This window comes from Marmota flaviventris, chromosome 14 (genome assembly GCF_047511675.1).
Source record: "Marmota flaviventris isolate mMarFla1 chromosome 14, mMarFla1.hap1, whole genome shotgun sequence".
Classification (NCBI taxonomy): Eukaryota; Metazoa; Chordata; class Mammalia; order Rodentia; family Sciuridae; genus Marmota; species Marmota flaviventris.
In genome coordinates, this window is record NC_092511.1 from 24,502,966 (window position 1) to 24,521,787 (window position 18,822).

Genomic DNA, 18,822 nt, shown 5'->3' on the forward strand with positions numbered 1-18,822 from the left:
AGAAGAAAAAGAAAAAGGACAAAATTAATTATTTCCTAAATATATTTTAAAACTTAAGACTTAAACATGATTCTTTTTTCAATTTTGGAGACACAAGGAAAATATATTAAATTATGCTTATAAAAATACCAAACTCATTCATCAATTATAATCTTACTGTAATTAACTCTATTGATAGAAAGTTTTTAATTCCAGTTCATTTTCTCTAACCTCCAGGTATGTTTCTAAACCACCACTGCCAGTTGTTGTTTAGTTCATAATACTCACACATTTCAATATTTTATATTTTTCTTACATAAAAAAATTTACGAAAGTAAATTTGCTGAAAATGTTCACATAAAGATATAAAATTAAAACTGAGCAAAGTAGCACATGTATGAAGTCCCAGCTGTGTGGGAGGATGAGGCAGGAGGATCACTTGAACCCAAGGAGCCAGAGTCTAGCCTGGGTAACCCTGACTCAAAAACCTTAAAAGAAAAAAAAATCTAAAATTAAATTTACTTATTTTGACTTATGACTGTTGAAAATGTCAGATTCTTCCTGTCACTGGCATGAAAAATCAAAAGTTAATTATAACTTAACTATATCTATTTCTGTAACATATGTATATAAAGTGTTTTAAATTATCAGCAATCATCTAGGTACCTGATAAAAAGAAAATACCACAAACTAAGAAAATCATTAACAAATTTAAAATTCAAAAGGTTGAGGGCTTTTAGTAACACAAGTCCCTTATGAACCAGTTTTAAAAAGGAAAACTTTTTATCTCTTTATACTTTAAACCAGAATGTTTTATGTTCAAGATTTTAATTTGGAATTCTTTAGACTACTACTAAAACCACCACCATGACTTGAACACTTGTGTTGTTCATACTAAATTCTATATTCTCCAAATATATTCAAATAACATATTTATATTTCATTAATTTAGAACAACCTTAACTCACTAAGTCAGGCAGAAAAAAACTAAATCACTGTTTCTCACTAATTTTTCACCAGTTACTTTCTTATTATTTTGTTTTACAGATCCAACACTTTACATCTGTATCCAATAAACTGGATTAATCCTCTGGGAGAAATGTAAATGATAACTAGAGATTTAATTGGTATACTCTATATGATTTTTTAAATTTTTATTCCATGTTTTCAAAAAACAAGTACAGTATAGAAAGCACAGATGTAAACAGCCATAAAAAAAGATTCACCTCAAAAAATCAGCAGATGACATACAAATTTTGTAGAGGGAGCTTCAAGAATTAATTTTAAAAAGAAGCTATTTTCAGAATATATTCATGTCCTTCACACATTATCAATTTTTCTAAAAATATAACACACAGAAGCATACGCATGTATAATGAACTATGAGTTGCTTGCACATCAATCAGCCAATTTCAGATCTGTCCACAACCAGTTTTTACTGCTAAGTTCGACATTTTCAACAATCATAAGTCAAAATAAGTAAATTTAATTTTAGATTTTTTTTTCTTTTAAGGTTTTTGAGTCAGGGTTACCCAGGCTAGACTCTGGCTCCTTGGGTTCAAGTGATCCTCCTCCCAGGACAACAATGACATCTGAGAGAACTACAAACTAACTTAAAAGTTAAACCTAAGACAAGCAATTAATATAATTCTGGTAATAAAAACAATCACATCATATACTTTCTAAACTAAGAAGTAGTAATACAGAGATGGAATTACAAATCTCTTCCATAAATATGGATAATTAATATACAACTCTCCTAGAGATGAAAAACTGAGGCATAAAAAGATCCTAGATCTTTTTCATTGATTACTCTGACTCATTACACCATATAACAAGAGTCATACTAAAACATCTTTAAACATTTTCACATAGCAAAAACTGGTATGTAAGAGAATTTTCAATGCTCCTGATTGAAGTCTAGGACAGCTTGCCTTAAATAGAATTCACTCATTAATAAATTATGTGGCACTGAAATTCCAACATACATTTTAATATTAAATTCACCAGACACATTTGGAACAAATCCATTACATTATATATACTGATTTGAATTTAAAAAGAAGAAAACTAATGATTACACTTGTAGTGGAAAAAGAATTCCAGGTAACTGACCAAGATACCCTTATACAGAAAGATAAAAAGAGTTATAAATATAGAGAAGACCTACTAAATAAAAAGTTCAAAATGAAGATAAATTGGTTAAATTACAACAGGTAAAATTAAAAACTTGAGATAATAAAAACTGAGGAACTAAATATATTAAAATTTTAATTTCTTACACTGTTATATATCTACCAGAGCAAGAATCAATTCTATTACATTCAAATTGCTGACAAATGTGATGATTTAACAGGTATACCATTAAAGGAGGAATACAAATAATTACAGGTATTCTCACAGGTGAACCTCCTCAATTAAAAAATTTGTGAAGTATGCAAACAAAAGCAATGATGATAAAATTGTGAAACGGAACACCCACTGCTTAATACAGAATACTGACAAACGTGTGTATATAAATTATGTTTGCTATTCATAACTATGAAACTACTGGTACACGAAGATTCCAAGAAAATAAAAATGCTAGTATAAAGGGCTTCCCTAACTATGCTGATTTAACATTCCTATTCCTAAAAATACTAGAAGGCAGGATTTAAAGTCCAGGCAACAATCTCCCAGATCCTAACACAGTAAAAGCTTGATTGTTCACATAAACTAATATGGAATATGAAATGAGAAACTGTCTTTTCAGCTTTAGTTAAAAAATACACATTATAAACACCAACAGCCTATCCACAAAGAGTATAAAATAGTTTGGAATTTAGCAGTTTTATCAAGAAATTTTCAAAATTAAAGTTAACTCCCAACTTTGATCATAGGAAGAGTGAATTTACAATTTTGCTGACTCTCCAAGTATCAGGTAAAAGCCTGTGATGTTAAGTCCCAAGTGACAATCCAAAATTGAATAGGCAGTAATAACTGGAGAGAACTGCAAATTCAGGACTCTCAAAAAAACAAATATTGTCCCATTTATCTACATTTAATAAAACAGCTATTTAAAAATTGTTACAGATGTGTATCTCTCACTCAAGTAACAGAGTAGTAAATGTTCTAAAGACAATCAAGAAATAAGAATAAAAATTATGTATTTTAATAATGACAACATAATTAAACATCATTCATTATTATTAGAACTGTAAACTCATTTTAAAGTAGAGCTATACATTCATGTTTGAGAATGAATACACATTTAGGGACAAGGAAATATTCTAATTTTTTCTAGAGACATCAAGATAAAATCTTAGTGAAAATATTCTATGGGAAAAAAGCAACATATTAACAAACCACTATCCAGAGAGATAATATCATAAAACCTACTAGAGAAGGTATTAGTATTAAGTTTAAGAGAAAGAAGCATGATTTGGCAACTATCAACAATTTTCTTTCAAAACAGTAAGAAAGGAAGAAAATTATCTGACTTTCAAAGTAACTAATAAATTTGGAAAGAAAATAAGTTATAATGGATGACTACAATAACATTTTCAGATTCTCCCTGTCAAATCATAATTTGCCAATGTCCTGAACTTTGGTGTAGGCCAAAAAAGTCATACAGTTAAAATAACATATGACTATTTATTTAAAATGTGTAAGTAAGCATAATATTGTAAATAATCTAAAATTCAAAAGTTAAGGTCACTATAACTACGGAAATTGCAAAATGCTAATTACCAAAAAATAAATCCTAAGCAAAAAAAAATTAAAAGACTTTCAGTATCTAACTCTCTTATAAACTATGACTTCTTACCCTTTCCCAACTACATTTGGAAGATATATTTTGTTTTCATATATGTATGTCTTTGTTTTTGCATAATTTCTGAGATATCCAAGTGTTTTCATTTATGTTTTATGTACCTCTTATATATAGCCTGAAGGCAATTTTATACAATACTTTTAGTGTGCCTGCCTTTTGACTGTGACCCATCACATGAGATCAATGTGTGAAATTTTCCATTTGTGGCATGCTGGCCACAAAGTTTTAGATTTTGGAACATTTCAGATTTTTGATTTTTGAATTAGAGATACCCAAATGTTGTCAAAATTCAAAATTGCTAACATTTTGGTAAAACTTACACAAAGAACTATCCAACTATATTTTCTCTGAAAAAAATTAGATACAGGAACTAAGATACTGGTTCCAAATGAATTTACTTATTTATAACAAAATAGCCTCTGGGAAAAGGAATATGCAAAAGTATATTCCCCATCTACTTACACAAAACAATTAAAGATGATACATTATATAAGTCTGCCTAATGGTCAATACGCACAGATATTTGTATAAACACACATAAGGTATATCTAGAGCTATCCACTACTTTGATACATATATTCTAACTCCCAGAATTGACTTATAAGTTGAATTAACAGAATGCTAATACAAGAACAGAACACACTTTTGAGACATTTTAAAATTCTAAATATAAATTAAAATATTTCAATAAGCAAATCACAAAAATCAACTCCACGACAAATGTTAAATCAAATATTAAATTCAAGCATATTAATTTGAAACAAATACCCAAATTACTTATTCTGAATTTATACTCCAGACTATTTAAATAAAAATTCCCAAACATCTAATTTTGGACATCTAAAGTTAATCAGATGCAGACTTAGAAGTCAACCTGAGACTTTACTGAAAGATACAAGCTGTAGATCCTTACTGATTCTACTACATATAATTTACACCTTTGAGTTGGGAAAAAAAAAAAAATTCTAAGCTAAGCAGAAACAGCAACAATTTCCTAAGAAGTTATAAGAAAAATGCCAATGGGTAAATGTTACATTTTTGTTCTGCTTCACAGTAGGAAACTATCTTGCTAATCAGGTATGTCCCGAATATAAACAGAGCTCATTCCTTTAAATTGTCAGTAAAGACAAAAAACAAAGAGTTAAAAAAAAAAGTGTTAAAAGGGATGTTTATGAAACAGAGTAACAAAGATCATTATCAAATGTGACCTCAATTTCAGTATTCCAAAGGATGAAGATATATATTCAGTGACTTCAGAGCCCTAGGTAAACCAATGTTTAGGGGAAAACATCTTTGTGCTAAAAGAATGCTTTTCAATGATTTACAAATTTTTACATTTGCAAAATTATGTGTTGCCCAGTCTGCCTAATTAAAGTACTCAAATGATTTAAAAGCTGAATAGAAAACAAGGGAAGAGAAGATGGATAGAAAATTGTGTTTTGTTTTGTTTTGTTTTTTGGTATGGGGATTAAACATAGGGGCACTCAACCACTGAGCCACATCCCCAGCCCTACTTTGGATTTTATTTGGTCTCACTGAGTTGTTTAGGACCTCCCTTTTGCTGAGGCTAGCTTTGAACTCACAATCCTCCTGCCTCAGCCTCTAGAAGCCACTGTGTGCCACCGTGCCAGCTAGAAAATCTTTGTTATAGTTTTAACAGATCAGGAGCCACAATAGGCCAGTTCAAATTCACCTATAGAATTAAATGGCTTGCCATACACTATTAAACAGGGATTTTTCAGGGGCGGTTATGGACAACATTTCAAAAAAGTTCCAAAGGTAATTTCAGTTTGATTCAGGTGATTTCAGGGTTGAAACTGCTATCTCACATCTGCCCTGGCTTTAGTTACCATTGGCATGTTAAGACCTCCCAAACTTACATCTCTAGTCCTGACTCCTTCTGTGAGCTTCAAACCAGTACATACAACCTATTAGTAAAACCCTGTTGACTATTTTCTAAAAGATCTCAACTCTATCTAATTTCTTTCCTTTTTCGGAGTGGGCAGGGGTGCAGGGGTCCATCTCTACCAAATACCACCCCAGATGAAGTTATTATTTTCCTAAAATGTTGCCAATGACCTATTGTCACTCCTTATCTTCCTGTAGAATCTACTCTCCAAACAACCAGAGTGACCTTTAATATCATATAAATTACATCACTGCACTCACTACTGTGTAATAAATTTCTTACTTTTAATTATAAAGCCCCATAGTATCTGATCCTTACCTACTTCTTCTACCACTATTTGTACCACTCGTCATCTTATTCCCTATACCCCTGCAAGACTGGCTCTTTCTCTTTTCTTTTAACACACCAACCTCTGTCCCATCTTAAGGGCACGTTGCACAAGCAGGTTCTTCTGTCATTAATGCTTTTCCCTCTGATGTCCATTTGATTTGTTCCTTCTTATCATTCAGATCTCGTGTTAGTGTTCCTCCTCAGAGGAGGCCTTCTCCAACCACTCAATCTAAAGCAGTCTCAAATCATTTACTATTTCAAAAATTCCTTAACATTTTCTGTACAGCATACTTCACCACCTGCAACCATGTTAGAGTAATCTCCCTTTAACTGCAGTTTTGCTTTCCAGTTTCAATTTTCTGTGGTCAACGGCAGTCTTAAAAATACTAAATTGATAATTCCATAAACAAACAATTCAAGCTTTAGATAACTTTTATTATAGTATATCGTTATAATAGTCCTTGTGTGTGTTTGTGTTGCTAAGAAATGAACCACACACTGTACATGCTACGCAAGTACTCTACCACTAAGCTACATTCCCAGCCCTACCCCCTGTTTATTATTGTTGTTGTTAATCTCTTTTCCTAATTTATGAAAATTAAACATTATCACTGATATGTACAGATAGAAAAAAGAAACTTTGTATATACAGTTTGATACTATCTCCAGTTTCAGGCAACCACTGGGCCACTGGGGGTGGGTCTTAAATATTATCACCTGTGACCAAGGGAGGGGGCCTACTGTATATAATTTCCTTACCTTTCTTTCTTTCTTTTTTTTTTTTGGTAGTTGTAGGTGGACAGCATGTCTTTATTTTATTTGTGTAGTTTTTTTATGTGGTGCAGATGATTGAACTAAGTGCCTCCCACACCCAAGGCAAGTACTCTGCCATTGAGCTACAGCCCCAGCCCCACATTTCTTTTTTAAAATATTTGTTTCCTCCAATTAGAATAAAAGTTCTATTCTTTGACAGCATAGGCTACATTTGCTTCCTCTACTAGTGCGTCAGACTATAAATGCATTGAAGAAATAACCAGTAAAATGAAAATCCAAATGCCTACTTGACTGGTATTTCCACTTGGATTTCATAAAGGAAATAACAATACAACATATCCCTAATACAATTTATGACCTTCCTGACCATAAAAATTTTGGTCCTCTCTTCTTGTGCTTTTATTAAGTGAAGAGAACCATTCAACCAGCGTCATGGCTAAAGATTTCGGAGTCATCCTCAACACATCCTTCAAACTACCAAGTTCAATCCATCTCCAAGTTCTGTCATTTTTCTCTTAAATATGCAGCATATCTCCACTTCTATACCTCTCTTCCACCATCACAATCCCACTCATTATCTAAATTATCATTATTTCTTATCTGAACTACCTAATTGGTCAGCACATATCTTCTCTGACTTCCCCCAGCCCATTTGCTATAATGTAGTCATACGATCTATTCAAAGACAATCTGATTTTCTCACTTCCCCACTCAAAATCCTTCAAATAGGCTATTCTAGAATCTTCAGTTTCATTTTTCATCTTCCCTTCCACCCATTTATTCATCTCTTTATTCAAGAAATATATATACTGAGCTCCCACTGGCAGACACTAGGATACAAAATGGACAAGTCCCTATTCTCATGAAGCTTATACCCTATTATAGGGGACGCAGGTACCAAACAAAATAACAAATAGTAAGTCAAGTACATAATAAGTACTGAGGACAAATTTTAAGCTGGTAAGGTATCAAAATAACTGTTTATCTAAAGACCATAATGAAAAATTGTGCGTATTTTTGGTTGTCCCAATAATCAAAAGATACTATCAGATTCTGTGAAATTCTAGGAATGCTGATACAAGACAGTTCCATACACAAAGAATTATTCTCCATCCATAAAACTCTGACATGTTTATTTAGGCTAAACACATGCTTCATTACCTGCATCTTAATTTCATTTTTATATATCAAAAGAAAAAGTTTTACAAAATTGAACCATCGTATAAAGTTAAGGACTGTACTTTGCTTTATTTACAAAGTTTACTAACTTACCATTTTGGAAAATCAAGTCACCCAACAATGTCATATAGTAATTTGAGTAACAAACATAACACCTGTGTAAATTTGTATTTATTGTTGTTGAATTAATGACACAATGCATGGCATCCAACTACTTCACTGTGTCTTCTAATATAGTTGTGTATTTGAAAAAATATATTAATTTATCATAAATTACTTCCCTTTATTTCACTTTCATATCACAGTTAGGATACTCATGTTTTTTAACTGTATATGTATAACGTATATAGAAAGATTTCTATAATGTATATAGAAAGATTTTCGTTCATTTAAAAAAATAATAAGCACTTTATGTTCTTATCACTCTTCTAAGCCCTTCCTGACAAAAATATAATAAGTAAACTGTTTAGTTTCTTACAAGAAAATGTGAAATTGCATAGGTAGACAGGGAATGCTGGAAGGGTATGACACAGAATGCAAAATTAAATATGGTGAGCCAGAATACCCTACTATGAAGGCTAAGAGTTAAGCAAAGACTTGAGGTAAGTAAATGAAACAAGAGCAAAAAGGGCAAAAGTCACTAAGCTAAATGCATACATGGCATTCTTTAAAAAAATAGTAAGGTGGGGCTGGGGTCCTAGCTCAGTGGTAAAGCACTTCCCTAGCAAGTGTGAAGCACTGGGTTCGATCCTCAGCACCACATAAAAATAAAATAAAATAAAGGTATTGCGTTCATCTACAACTAAAAATTTATATTAAAAACAATAGTAAGGAGACCCGGGTATCCACAGGAGAGTGAAGGAAGGATAAAGGTAAGAGAAAAAATGGGGCTGCTAATCATTTGGGTCCTTTAGGTCACTCATTCTAAGGACATTAGCTTTTACCCTGACTGAAATGGGGCAATGTTAGAGAGAGAAATATGATAGGAGGATTTGGGAAGATGAGTGTCATAATCTAACTTAGTTAAGAAATGCTTTGATTCCTACCTGAGACAGAAAATGACAAGAACAGGTCTAAGAAGAGCAGTTAGGAAATTGCAAGTTGCCATCAACTGAATTGGAAAAGTCTTTAAGTAGAACAGAAAACTACCAGGAAAAAATTGTTTAGTTTGAGCCGTTTATAAGATATCCCAATGGAAATGTCCTAGCTAGAGTTATTCTTGTTGGTGTGGTGCAATAAGTTTTGCTTTTCTATAAAATTTAGTGTGAACCTGAACCTGCTAAAAGCCACCACCAGGAAGACTTTTATTTACTTTCAAACTTTTTAGAACTAAGTCACATTTTAAGATCAGTTACTATATAGTTAGCTAACCAAAATAAAGATAATATTTTTTAATATTTTGTGTTAGTTGTAGCTGGACACAATGCCTTTATTTTTTATTTTTATGTGGTGCTGAGGATCAAACCCAGCGTCCCACACTTGCTAGGTGAGTGCTCTACCACTGAGCTACAACCCCAGCCCCCAAATAAAGATAATTTTAATGAGGGAAAATTAATGTATATCACTAATAATTCATATTTCACAGACCCACAGCCATTCCTCCTCACATTTTGGAATGAACCCAGGACATTATGCATACTACAAAGCATGACTCTACCACTGAGGATGCCCAGTTGCTTAGGTATTCCTTCCTAAACAAACAAAAGGAATAAAAACAAAGTCAGCCAGGCAGAAATAGGAATTATAAGTGATATTATTTTGACAGTCAAATCTGAAACCTAAAATAAGGGATTAACATTACTGGGAATTCTGAAGTGATTTCAGTTGCCATCTTTAAAGGTCTTCCTTTGACTATGCTATCCTTTATCATCTCACCAATATAATTCCCCAATGTTCCTCTAACCTTTACTTCTTACTCTATAGACTCCCTTCTGGACATTGGCATTATTTCCTCTGGACAATGGCATTAACTCCCATTTTTTTCATCTACTGAACATATACCAATGATTTTTAAGTGTTTATCACCGTCCAGAACTATCATTGTGTTCTAAACCAGCAATATCCAATTAAAATATAATGCAGGTCTCGTATATTTCATAAAATTTTCTAGTAGCCACATTAAAAAGATGAAAAAAGTGAAATTAATTTTAATATATTTTAACATAACCTGAGACATTATAATTTCATAATGTAATCAAGTTTTTTTTTTTTTTTAAAGGGAGGAGTGTGGATGGTGCCAGGGATTATACTCAGGGGCACTCAACCACTGAGCCACATCCCTAGCCCTAGTTTTGTATTTTATTAGAGACAGGGTCTCACTGAGTTGCTTAGGGCCTCGCTAAATTGTTGAGACTGGCTTTGAACTCGAGATCCTCTTGCCTCTGCCTCCCGAACCACTGGGATTACAGACATGCACCACCATGCCCAGCCTGTAATCAAGTTTTTAAAAAATCATTACTGAGGTGATTTTTGTTTTATTCACTTGAAGTATTTGAAATCCAGTATGCGTTTTATCTGAAGTCACATTATCCATACTTCAAGTTCTTCAATAAATATATGTGACTAATAGCTACCATTCTGGAAAGTGCATCTCTAAGTATAACATAAAAACTATGTCTAGTGCAAAGCCCTAGGTTCAATCCTCAGCACCACATAAAAATAAATAAACGAAATAAAGTTATAAAAAATATGTCAGTCTGCTGGTCTTCAAAGAATAGTATCAAAAAAAATCTTCAAGGAATAGTATCAAAAAAAAAAAGTCTAAAATTTAAAATTTCTCCTTAAACAAGTCCTCTTATGTTTCCTTAATAAGTGAAAAACACCATCTGTGTCAACATGGAACCCAGAAATCATCTCAGATTCCTTCACTTCCTTTTTCTTAATAATAATTATTATTTTTTAAGGTGGACACAATATATGTATTTTATTTTTATGTGGTGCTGAGGATTGAATCCAGTGCCTCATGAATGCCAGGCGAGCACACTATCACTTGAGCCACATCCCCAGCCCCTCCTTCACTTCCTTGATACAATGCTAACCACACTATCTTCTAAATATCTCTTACTTATCTCTAGATTTTGTTATAGCTTCTTGTCTTTCAGATTACTGGACTAAGTTCTATTAAGTCAGGAACCATGTATTCTCTTCTAAGGATCTTTAATACTTCACTCTGTATCAGACACAGAGAAGGCAACCATTAAACATTTTTTATGATAATCATTAACCACTTGCTATATGAAGAAAATAAATAATGATAGGCTCAGAAAGGTTTTCTTAAGTAAGTGAAAAGAAAGCTAAAAAGGAGTTAATCAACTAAATTGAAAATACCACAAATTCAATAAATTAAAATAAAAACAAAACTCTAAAGTTATTAGATAATAACTAGATTTAAAGCAACAATGAATATAAATTTAAATATGAAAAAAATTTAACATGATAAAATGTCCTAGGTAACTAAATTTGCACTTATTACATTTGGCTTTATAAAATAACCTATAAGCAATATTTATCTATATATTAAGATCCAGATTCCTTACCAGAATACTTTAGATATTCTAGACTAAGTAATCTTGTACTAAAACACATGTGTAAAATTGATTTGGAAAGATCAGACTTATGAGCTGATAGATTTTAGGATAATCATCTCTAGTCCAAGTGTCTCTTCTTACAAATGAGGAACTGAGGATCAGAGAACTTAACATGATCTATCAAAGGTCATAGAGCAATTAGTGACAATTCTATAGTTAATATTTTGTTTATGAATGGGCACCAAAATTATTTGTGACTTTTTAAAAATTAAAAGAGGTATAATGACTACCATACAATTTTTAGAAAAAATAACAGTAGGATCAATGTCTACCGCATTCCTAGGTTAGGTAGAATGCAATTATGTTTTAAAATTCCATATTTAAAACAACAAATTAAAATTCCATTTTGAAAAAATCCAAATGGCCAAACAATGAAATAACTAAGGATTTATAGGAAGAGCAAAGGACAAGAGAAGAAAGGAAAACAAATCACTTGTGTTTGTAAAAGTAATTTTTGTTTTCTTAAGCTTTTATTAATAGCTCTCCTATTAGACATGTAATGGCTGCAGGCCATAGAATATAAAGCTCAAGTCTTAATAAGCTTAAGATCAATGAGAAATGAAAATAAAAATAAAAATACAATTTGATATACAACATTCTGATTTACAGAAGATTATACAGAAATAGACCAACGATTCAAATTTATTATGTTAAAAATTATTCATCTCATTAAGTTTAAGTTCACTTTAAGAGGTTCTGGAAAATATGAAGAAAAAAGTCAAATGTAATTCCAAACTAAACATGATAGCATTTTAAAAATTAAAACAAATTAAAATAAAACATTTGCATAAATTACTTTAGTATAGCAGACAAAATTAGAGTTAACTAAATTTTATATATACTGGAATTCCTAAATGTCATATTATATCATTATCTCCCAAAGGAAAAAGGTGATAATTTAAAAAATAAAGACTTTGAATCAAACGTTTAAAAAATTAGGTTTACACTTCATGTTTTTATATAGTTTCTGCCAAAGGATAAGCCTTTTGTTCATAAAATCTTTAGCTTACTCAATCACAGTAGTTCAAACTACTACCAAACCAAACTTTAAAATATATTAAGTTACTTAATAAATTTTAAGAACCGACAACACATTTCAGACAGTCAAAAGGAGTATTTCAGGTAGCCATCAAACAAACAGAAATTAAGAGTTCAGGAATCTCATCATCTGCTAAGTAATGGCATTAGTATCCCATTGTCCCTAAGACTAAGATACTTCTCCGGAGTAATTAAAATCTATATCTAATTATTATTTAAAGTTCATTAATCAAATAAAACTATAATGAAGGAAATTTCTACTAGTAGAACAGGGATTATTCTTACAGTCAATATTCATGGGAGGACACACTGCATTTTGTACACTTAATTAAAGATAGGGAAATAATCGTTACTCCATTGTATATTTAACATATTAAGTCTCGAATCACTAATCTGAAATTAAAGAAAAAGTCTTAGAGCATTAAAACCCCACACCTGAAAGACTTACCATTTTATCTAGATGTTCAATGGATCTATAAATCTCCCCCTGGGATTCATCATAGTAACTGTAACGGAACCTTTGACCTTGAAACAAATATCATGTACAAAATAAAATAGGGAAAAATTAGAAGCTAAAAAGAAAGCAAGCGCTTACCAAATAATTTTAGTTCTCATAAAAGGCAAAGCACAGCTTAAGCCTCTGAGAAAATCATTCCCAAGAGCCCTCATACATAAAAATAAAAGGCATATTTGGGAAGATAATAAAGAAATGATATTATCACCAGTGTTTTATGATTTTAAAAACTATTTCAAATAGGAACCTTAAAGTCACCAGCAATACACGACTAAGGAAACAAAACAACTTAAAAGTTAGAAGCATTGTTAAACATTGTATCAGTCTATAATAGAACCAAAGAATATGATTCAAGAAAATTTGGTTTAGGAAAACTATCTCAGCGTAACAAATCAATGGAAGTTTAGATACTGGTGTACAAATGCACATATTTGATCTCTATTACAGAAAAAAATGTATAGGTCAATAATACTTGTGGCTTTTGTGACCTTTATGACCTGAATTTTAAAAAATAACTCATTTCTGTGCAACTTGGAAAAGAACTGATGTAAGTGCCTATCCGATGTGAACAAGATACACAAAAGAATGAATATAATAAATAGTCCTACCCTGACATAAAATCTCAGTAAGAGTACAAGCCCAGAATATTCAATGTTTAGCTGTTCTCCAAAGAACAGAGAGGGTAAAATGGAAGAAGCTTAAAAAGAAAACAGAAAACCAAGGTTCAGAAAATAAATTGGTTCCTACTAATCATATGAAATCAAAAGTTAATATTCATAACTAATTACAGATGATTTAGCTGACTATATTTTCCAAATACACCTAAATCTAACTTTCAGCAATGCTTCCTTTCCTTTTATATTCCCTTGTTTTTAAAGATTTACCAAAATGCATTTCTAGTGCTACAATAACAATCATGTACACATTTTGTGTTTTGTGCTTCATGTTTAAAGCATTATTACTATATCCAATTAGTATCTTCACATCTCAGAAGATGGGTTCCACTGTCTGTATATGATTTTTATTTTCTATTCATCTTCCTAAAAATACTCTCTTATAGTGGGCATTACAAAATCATAAAACCTTCTTCAATGTCTTTTTTTTAATCACAGAACTTAACACTTCATTCATTTGTAGTTGCTAATCATCTATGATTATTTACTTCTCTAAAATATACTATATTTCCTTAATTTCTACATTTTAACTTTTCATATACACTAATATCCACCATTAACTCAATGGAACAATTATTACATCAACATTACATCTTACAATATTATATATTACAATTGATAACCTAAAATCAAGAGACAGGCTAGGAAATAATATCTGCTTTCTGAATAAAACAATAAAGATTATTGCACATTACCATAGTTATAAGATCTATTACATATCTAAACTAAAATAATTATTAAAGATAGTGGTGATAATTTATATTAATACCTCAGCTATTTCTTTCAAAATTAAGACTTAGTTACAGCTCTATTTTCAAAGAATATGTGTACCATGCACATTGATGACAATTATCTGATAATGAGAATTATAAAACCAAACCTATTTTCACCATTTGCCAGGTAGTTGTCAGAAGGCTGCTCAAAGCCAAATCTAAAGTTTAGTCATAATAGCTTAGTGATTCAATTCATATGTACTACATTTTTACTTCTATTTCAAATGGTTTCTTTTTTTAATATAAAACTGCCCAACATCTTTTGTAAAACTAATGAATATCCTAAACAAGAAAATTCTCATTGGCTGTCACTATAATAAGAATATCATCCTTGCAGGAAATCAAGGTAATATACTCCTTAATTCTTTGAGCCTGAACTACTTAGATTTATACTAACCTATTCTCTTTTTCCCTGCTTCCAGTAATAGCTATTAGATTTAGCTACTATCAACAAGCCTTGTGATTGGCACATAATTGTCTTATCTGAATACTGCTATTCCCAGGTACAAAGACAAACGCAGAAATTTGAGTAGCCATTTGCTACTCAAAAATTTTTTTCTGCTTAATTCCCAGTTCAGAACTGATGTTTCAAATGGCAACCTTGCCTGAAACGAGTAACAATATTTTAAAGTGCTATCTTGTTCAGACTGACTATTTACTATGAAGCTTTCACTTAAAAACTATTTCTGAAGCACAAGTATAGGAAATGTTCACATTTCCGAATACTTTAAAATGCCGAATCAAGATGTGATATAATGAGAATTATAAAACATGCAGGAAACCAAATTAAGCAAATGTTTGATAGTGTACTATCTACATTTTGTTACTCTTCAGTAGCCACCTCACATTTAATAGCTGAAAAACTAAGTAAAAATATTTGAAATAATATTTGGTTAAGAAGCTAAATGCATACTATACATACCTACCACACTGAATAAATATTTTGCTTAGCTTATGTCGTCGAATAGTAATTTTTAAAAATTGTACCAAAATTTAAAAACAATGCATTCTGGCCAATATATGTAGAAAGCATCTAATTTTGGAGTAAAGAGTTGTCATTTTATTTAGCTTGTATGTATGTACAAATGTATTTATGTAAGTGTACACATGCACACATGTGAAAACACACATACACACACACGCACACACCCCATAGCTTTAGTCAATCGCTGCTTGTGATTGAGTTTAAAAGAATTTTTTTGGTTTCTTATTGTTAACAAAATAAATTTTCAAGAGTTTATTAATAAAGGAAATTACAGTACTAGCATAATACACTGAACATAAATGAACCTTAAATTATTATTTATTTAAAATAAATTATGATTTCATATATTTCATGAGCAAATATATTTTATTCTATGAAGTTTTTTTACTTCTGAATTTCATTAAAAGTTCTGAATCTAAACTGTGAACAAATACAACACCCTCTGTACCTGGAGAACTGGAATTGTGTATTTTTATAAGTATGAATAAAGCATATCACATAGTAAGAGAAAATTACTTACCTGAAACTTATCCTTTCAGAAGGTACACTGGGAAAATGGATTCTTTGAGCCCCTGTTTCAACTCCAAGTATGAGCTTTCTAGCTTTAAGAGCCATTGACACTGCCCCTAGGGGCAGTACAAGCTTTGGAACTCCCCTAGTGAGTATGTCAGTAGTTTCTTCAGATGCCTTCCCTCAGTTCTTTTCAAATTCAAAAGATGAGAGGAAAAATAACCCAAGAAAAAAAAATCCTGTAAAGCAGAAACCTTACTCTTTGAGGGAAGGAGGGTAGCTCATTTGTGAATCCATTCCAGAGCACGCTTTCTGAGAAAAAGAAATACAGGTAAGTAATTTTCCCATCTCCAAAGGTGACTGGTGATTTAATGAGTGGATTCACAGAGTGTGGAAAGTAAGCTCCAGGGATGTCTGTTTAACACACAACAATCAACTAATGAGGACAAACAACGATGAATGGTACAAGAACCAACACTACTGTTTTAAGTACCTCGAAACAAAAAGTAAAAAAATAAATACCTCAACATCAACCTATGCTCTGAGCTGCACAAACAAACAATGACCTTGGAAAGTCCCAAAAAATAAGTCAATGAAACAAACTTTCAGATATTTTGGTTGTACAGTTACTCCATCACTTTGTTAATATGTTAAGCAATTTTCAAATATTTGAGTTAAACCTCACAAAAATCTGTGAGACAAGGAATAAAGCCTGGAACTAGGGACTTTTCACAATTAAAATCATAATGAAAGAAAAAAATGTATTTAAAAAAAGAAATGTTATCTAAGTAGGATCAAATAAGGTAATCATTTCTGAAAACTAAATGCTATTATCCTTTCATTATGAAGTCTTAGTAATAATGTAAAATTATCTGAATCCTGCAAAAGATCAAGAACCTACATTTGTCAAATCAGAATGTACAAATATTTAAGAAAAAAAATGTGAAGGCTTGAATAAGATATAATTGAGAGATTCGATTACATTCAAATGAATTTACATATTTAGAAAATAGTAATATCCTATGCCCAAGAGATTAACAGGAGGAAGAGTGTGCATGAATAATCACTTATTAATATGTATTACAGAATAAAACTGAATAAGGACATAAATCTCAAATACTTAGAGGAAGGCCACTTTTAATAAGTGGCACATATTTATAAAAATAAATTATATAAATCTAGACAAATTCATAATCTCTAGAGACTACAGAAAATTTTATACATATTTTAACAAAATATGTGTCATAAACATTTCCAAATAAATGTATTAGAACTGATATGCAAAACCACCATAAAAAGGCAAATTAAGCATGACTTCACCTTTTAAAGATTCAATTTCTGATAGATGCAATTTAATTTAGAAACTTGTTAAAAGTTAAGTGAAAATTACATTAATTAAAACTATTAATATTCTAAAATTGGAAGTATAAATTTCAGTGAAGTCAGGAAAAGACAAATATTAATAGTATATATGGAGAAGAACAAAACTAAAACTTGAGCAAATAAAATAAAATTTATATAGGACATAGAACTTTGTAAGTATACCAAGAATTTGAATACAACTTATTTAACTGTGTTAAAAATCAAACACGAGAGGCTGAGGCTGGGGCTCAGGAGTTAGAGTGCTTGCCTAGCATGCATGAGACACTGGGTTCAATCTTCAGCACCATATAAAAATAAAATAAAGCTATTGTGTTCCACCTACAATTGAAAAGTAGATATTTTTTTTTTTTTTTTAAATCAAAACACTGGCAGCAAATGTCTTGGCACTTACTCCATTTCCTACTATTAGCAGGAACAGTGAATCGAGGTAGGATCATTACAATGTGACCTGACAAACATCTTCCTATGGTGCTAACATATTTTCATAGGTTTAAGACTGATAATGAGATAAAAGGCAGGAACTGAAATGCAAGGTTTCATCTTAGGGGACTCAAATGAAGATAAAAAGAAGGGAAATAACAAAATCTAGGTTCCTATCTCTCCCCTGCCTTGTCTCACTCACTCAAAAAAAAAGAAAAAGAAAAAAGAAAAGAACAGAAAAGAAAGAACGAAACCTATAGGGGCTGGAGTTCTGGCTCTGTGGTAGAGTGCTTACCTAGCATAAGTGAGGCACTGGGTTCTATCCTCAGCACCACGTAAAAATAAATAAATAAAAGTATTGTGTCCTTCTACAAGTAAAAAACAGAAAAAAATATATATTTCTATCTCTCTACTTTTATCTTTCTACTATCTTTTCAAATCTAAATAAAACCTAAATGGGATCTGATAGGTAAGCATCTATAAAGTAAAATGTGTTTTTTAAAAGAAGCCATTTTTACAATGAATACTGGCTAGCAAATAAGGTCAATAAGGAAAAATATTTCCAATTTACAAGTATGTTTACTAACTATCATTGAGTTTTTCACTTTATTTTTTGTAAAATCTGGACAAAATATAAAGAGAAACAATGACTACAAATGAAAAATGTAGTCACTTCCAGTAGTTTAATATTATTCAACAAAAACAAATTCACACTGTGAAATTTGTCAAATGCACTACAATCAATTACCTGCTTTTTCTTCAAAAAAATCCGCTATTTATAATTGTGAAGTGAATGTAAAGCCTAGCTCAATGAACTTTGTAAGGCCTCCACATACTTAAGGAAATGAATCCTTCATGTGAAATTATTTAAATTTAGTCTTATCAGCTGAGCATGGTGGTCACATCTATAATTTCAGAGACTCAAGAAGCAAAGGAAGGAGGATTGCACATTCAAG

At 31.2% G+C, this 18,822-nt stretch overlaps 1 protein-coding gene across 1 annotated transcript in view; it reads right to left on the bottom strand.

Moving 5' to 3' along the window:
• Memo1 (mediator of cell motility 1) overlaps positions 1-18,822 on the bottom strand; it is a 111,580-nt gene that overhangs the window by 2,435 nt on the left and 90,323 nt on the right. The window contains exon 7 of the mRNA XM_027933459.2: positions 13,056-13,132. Within this exon, the coding sequence (XP_027789260.1) occupies positions 13,056-13,132 (77 nt within the window). The remainder of the gene's footprint in view (positions 1-13,055; positions 13,133-18,822) is intronic.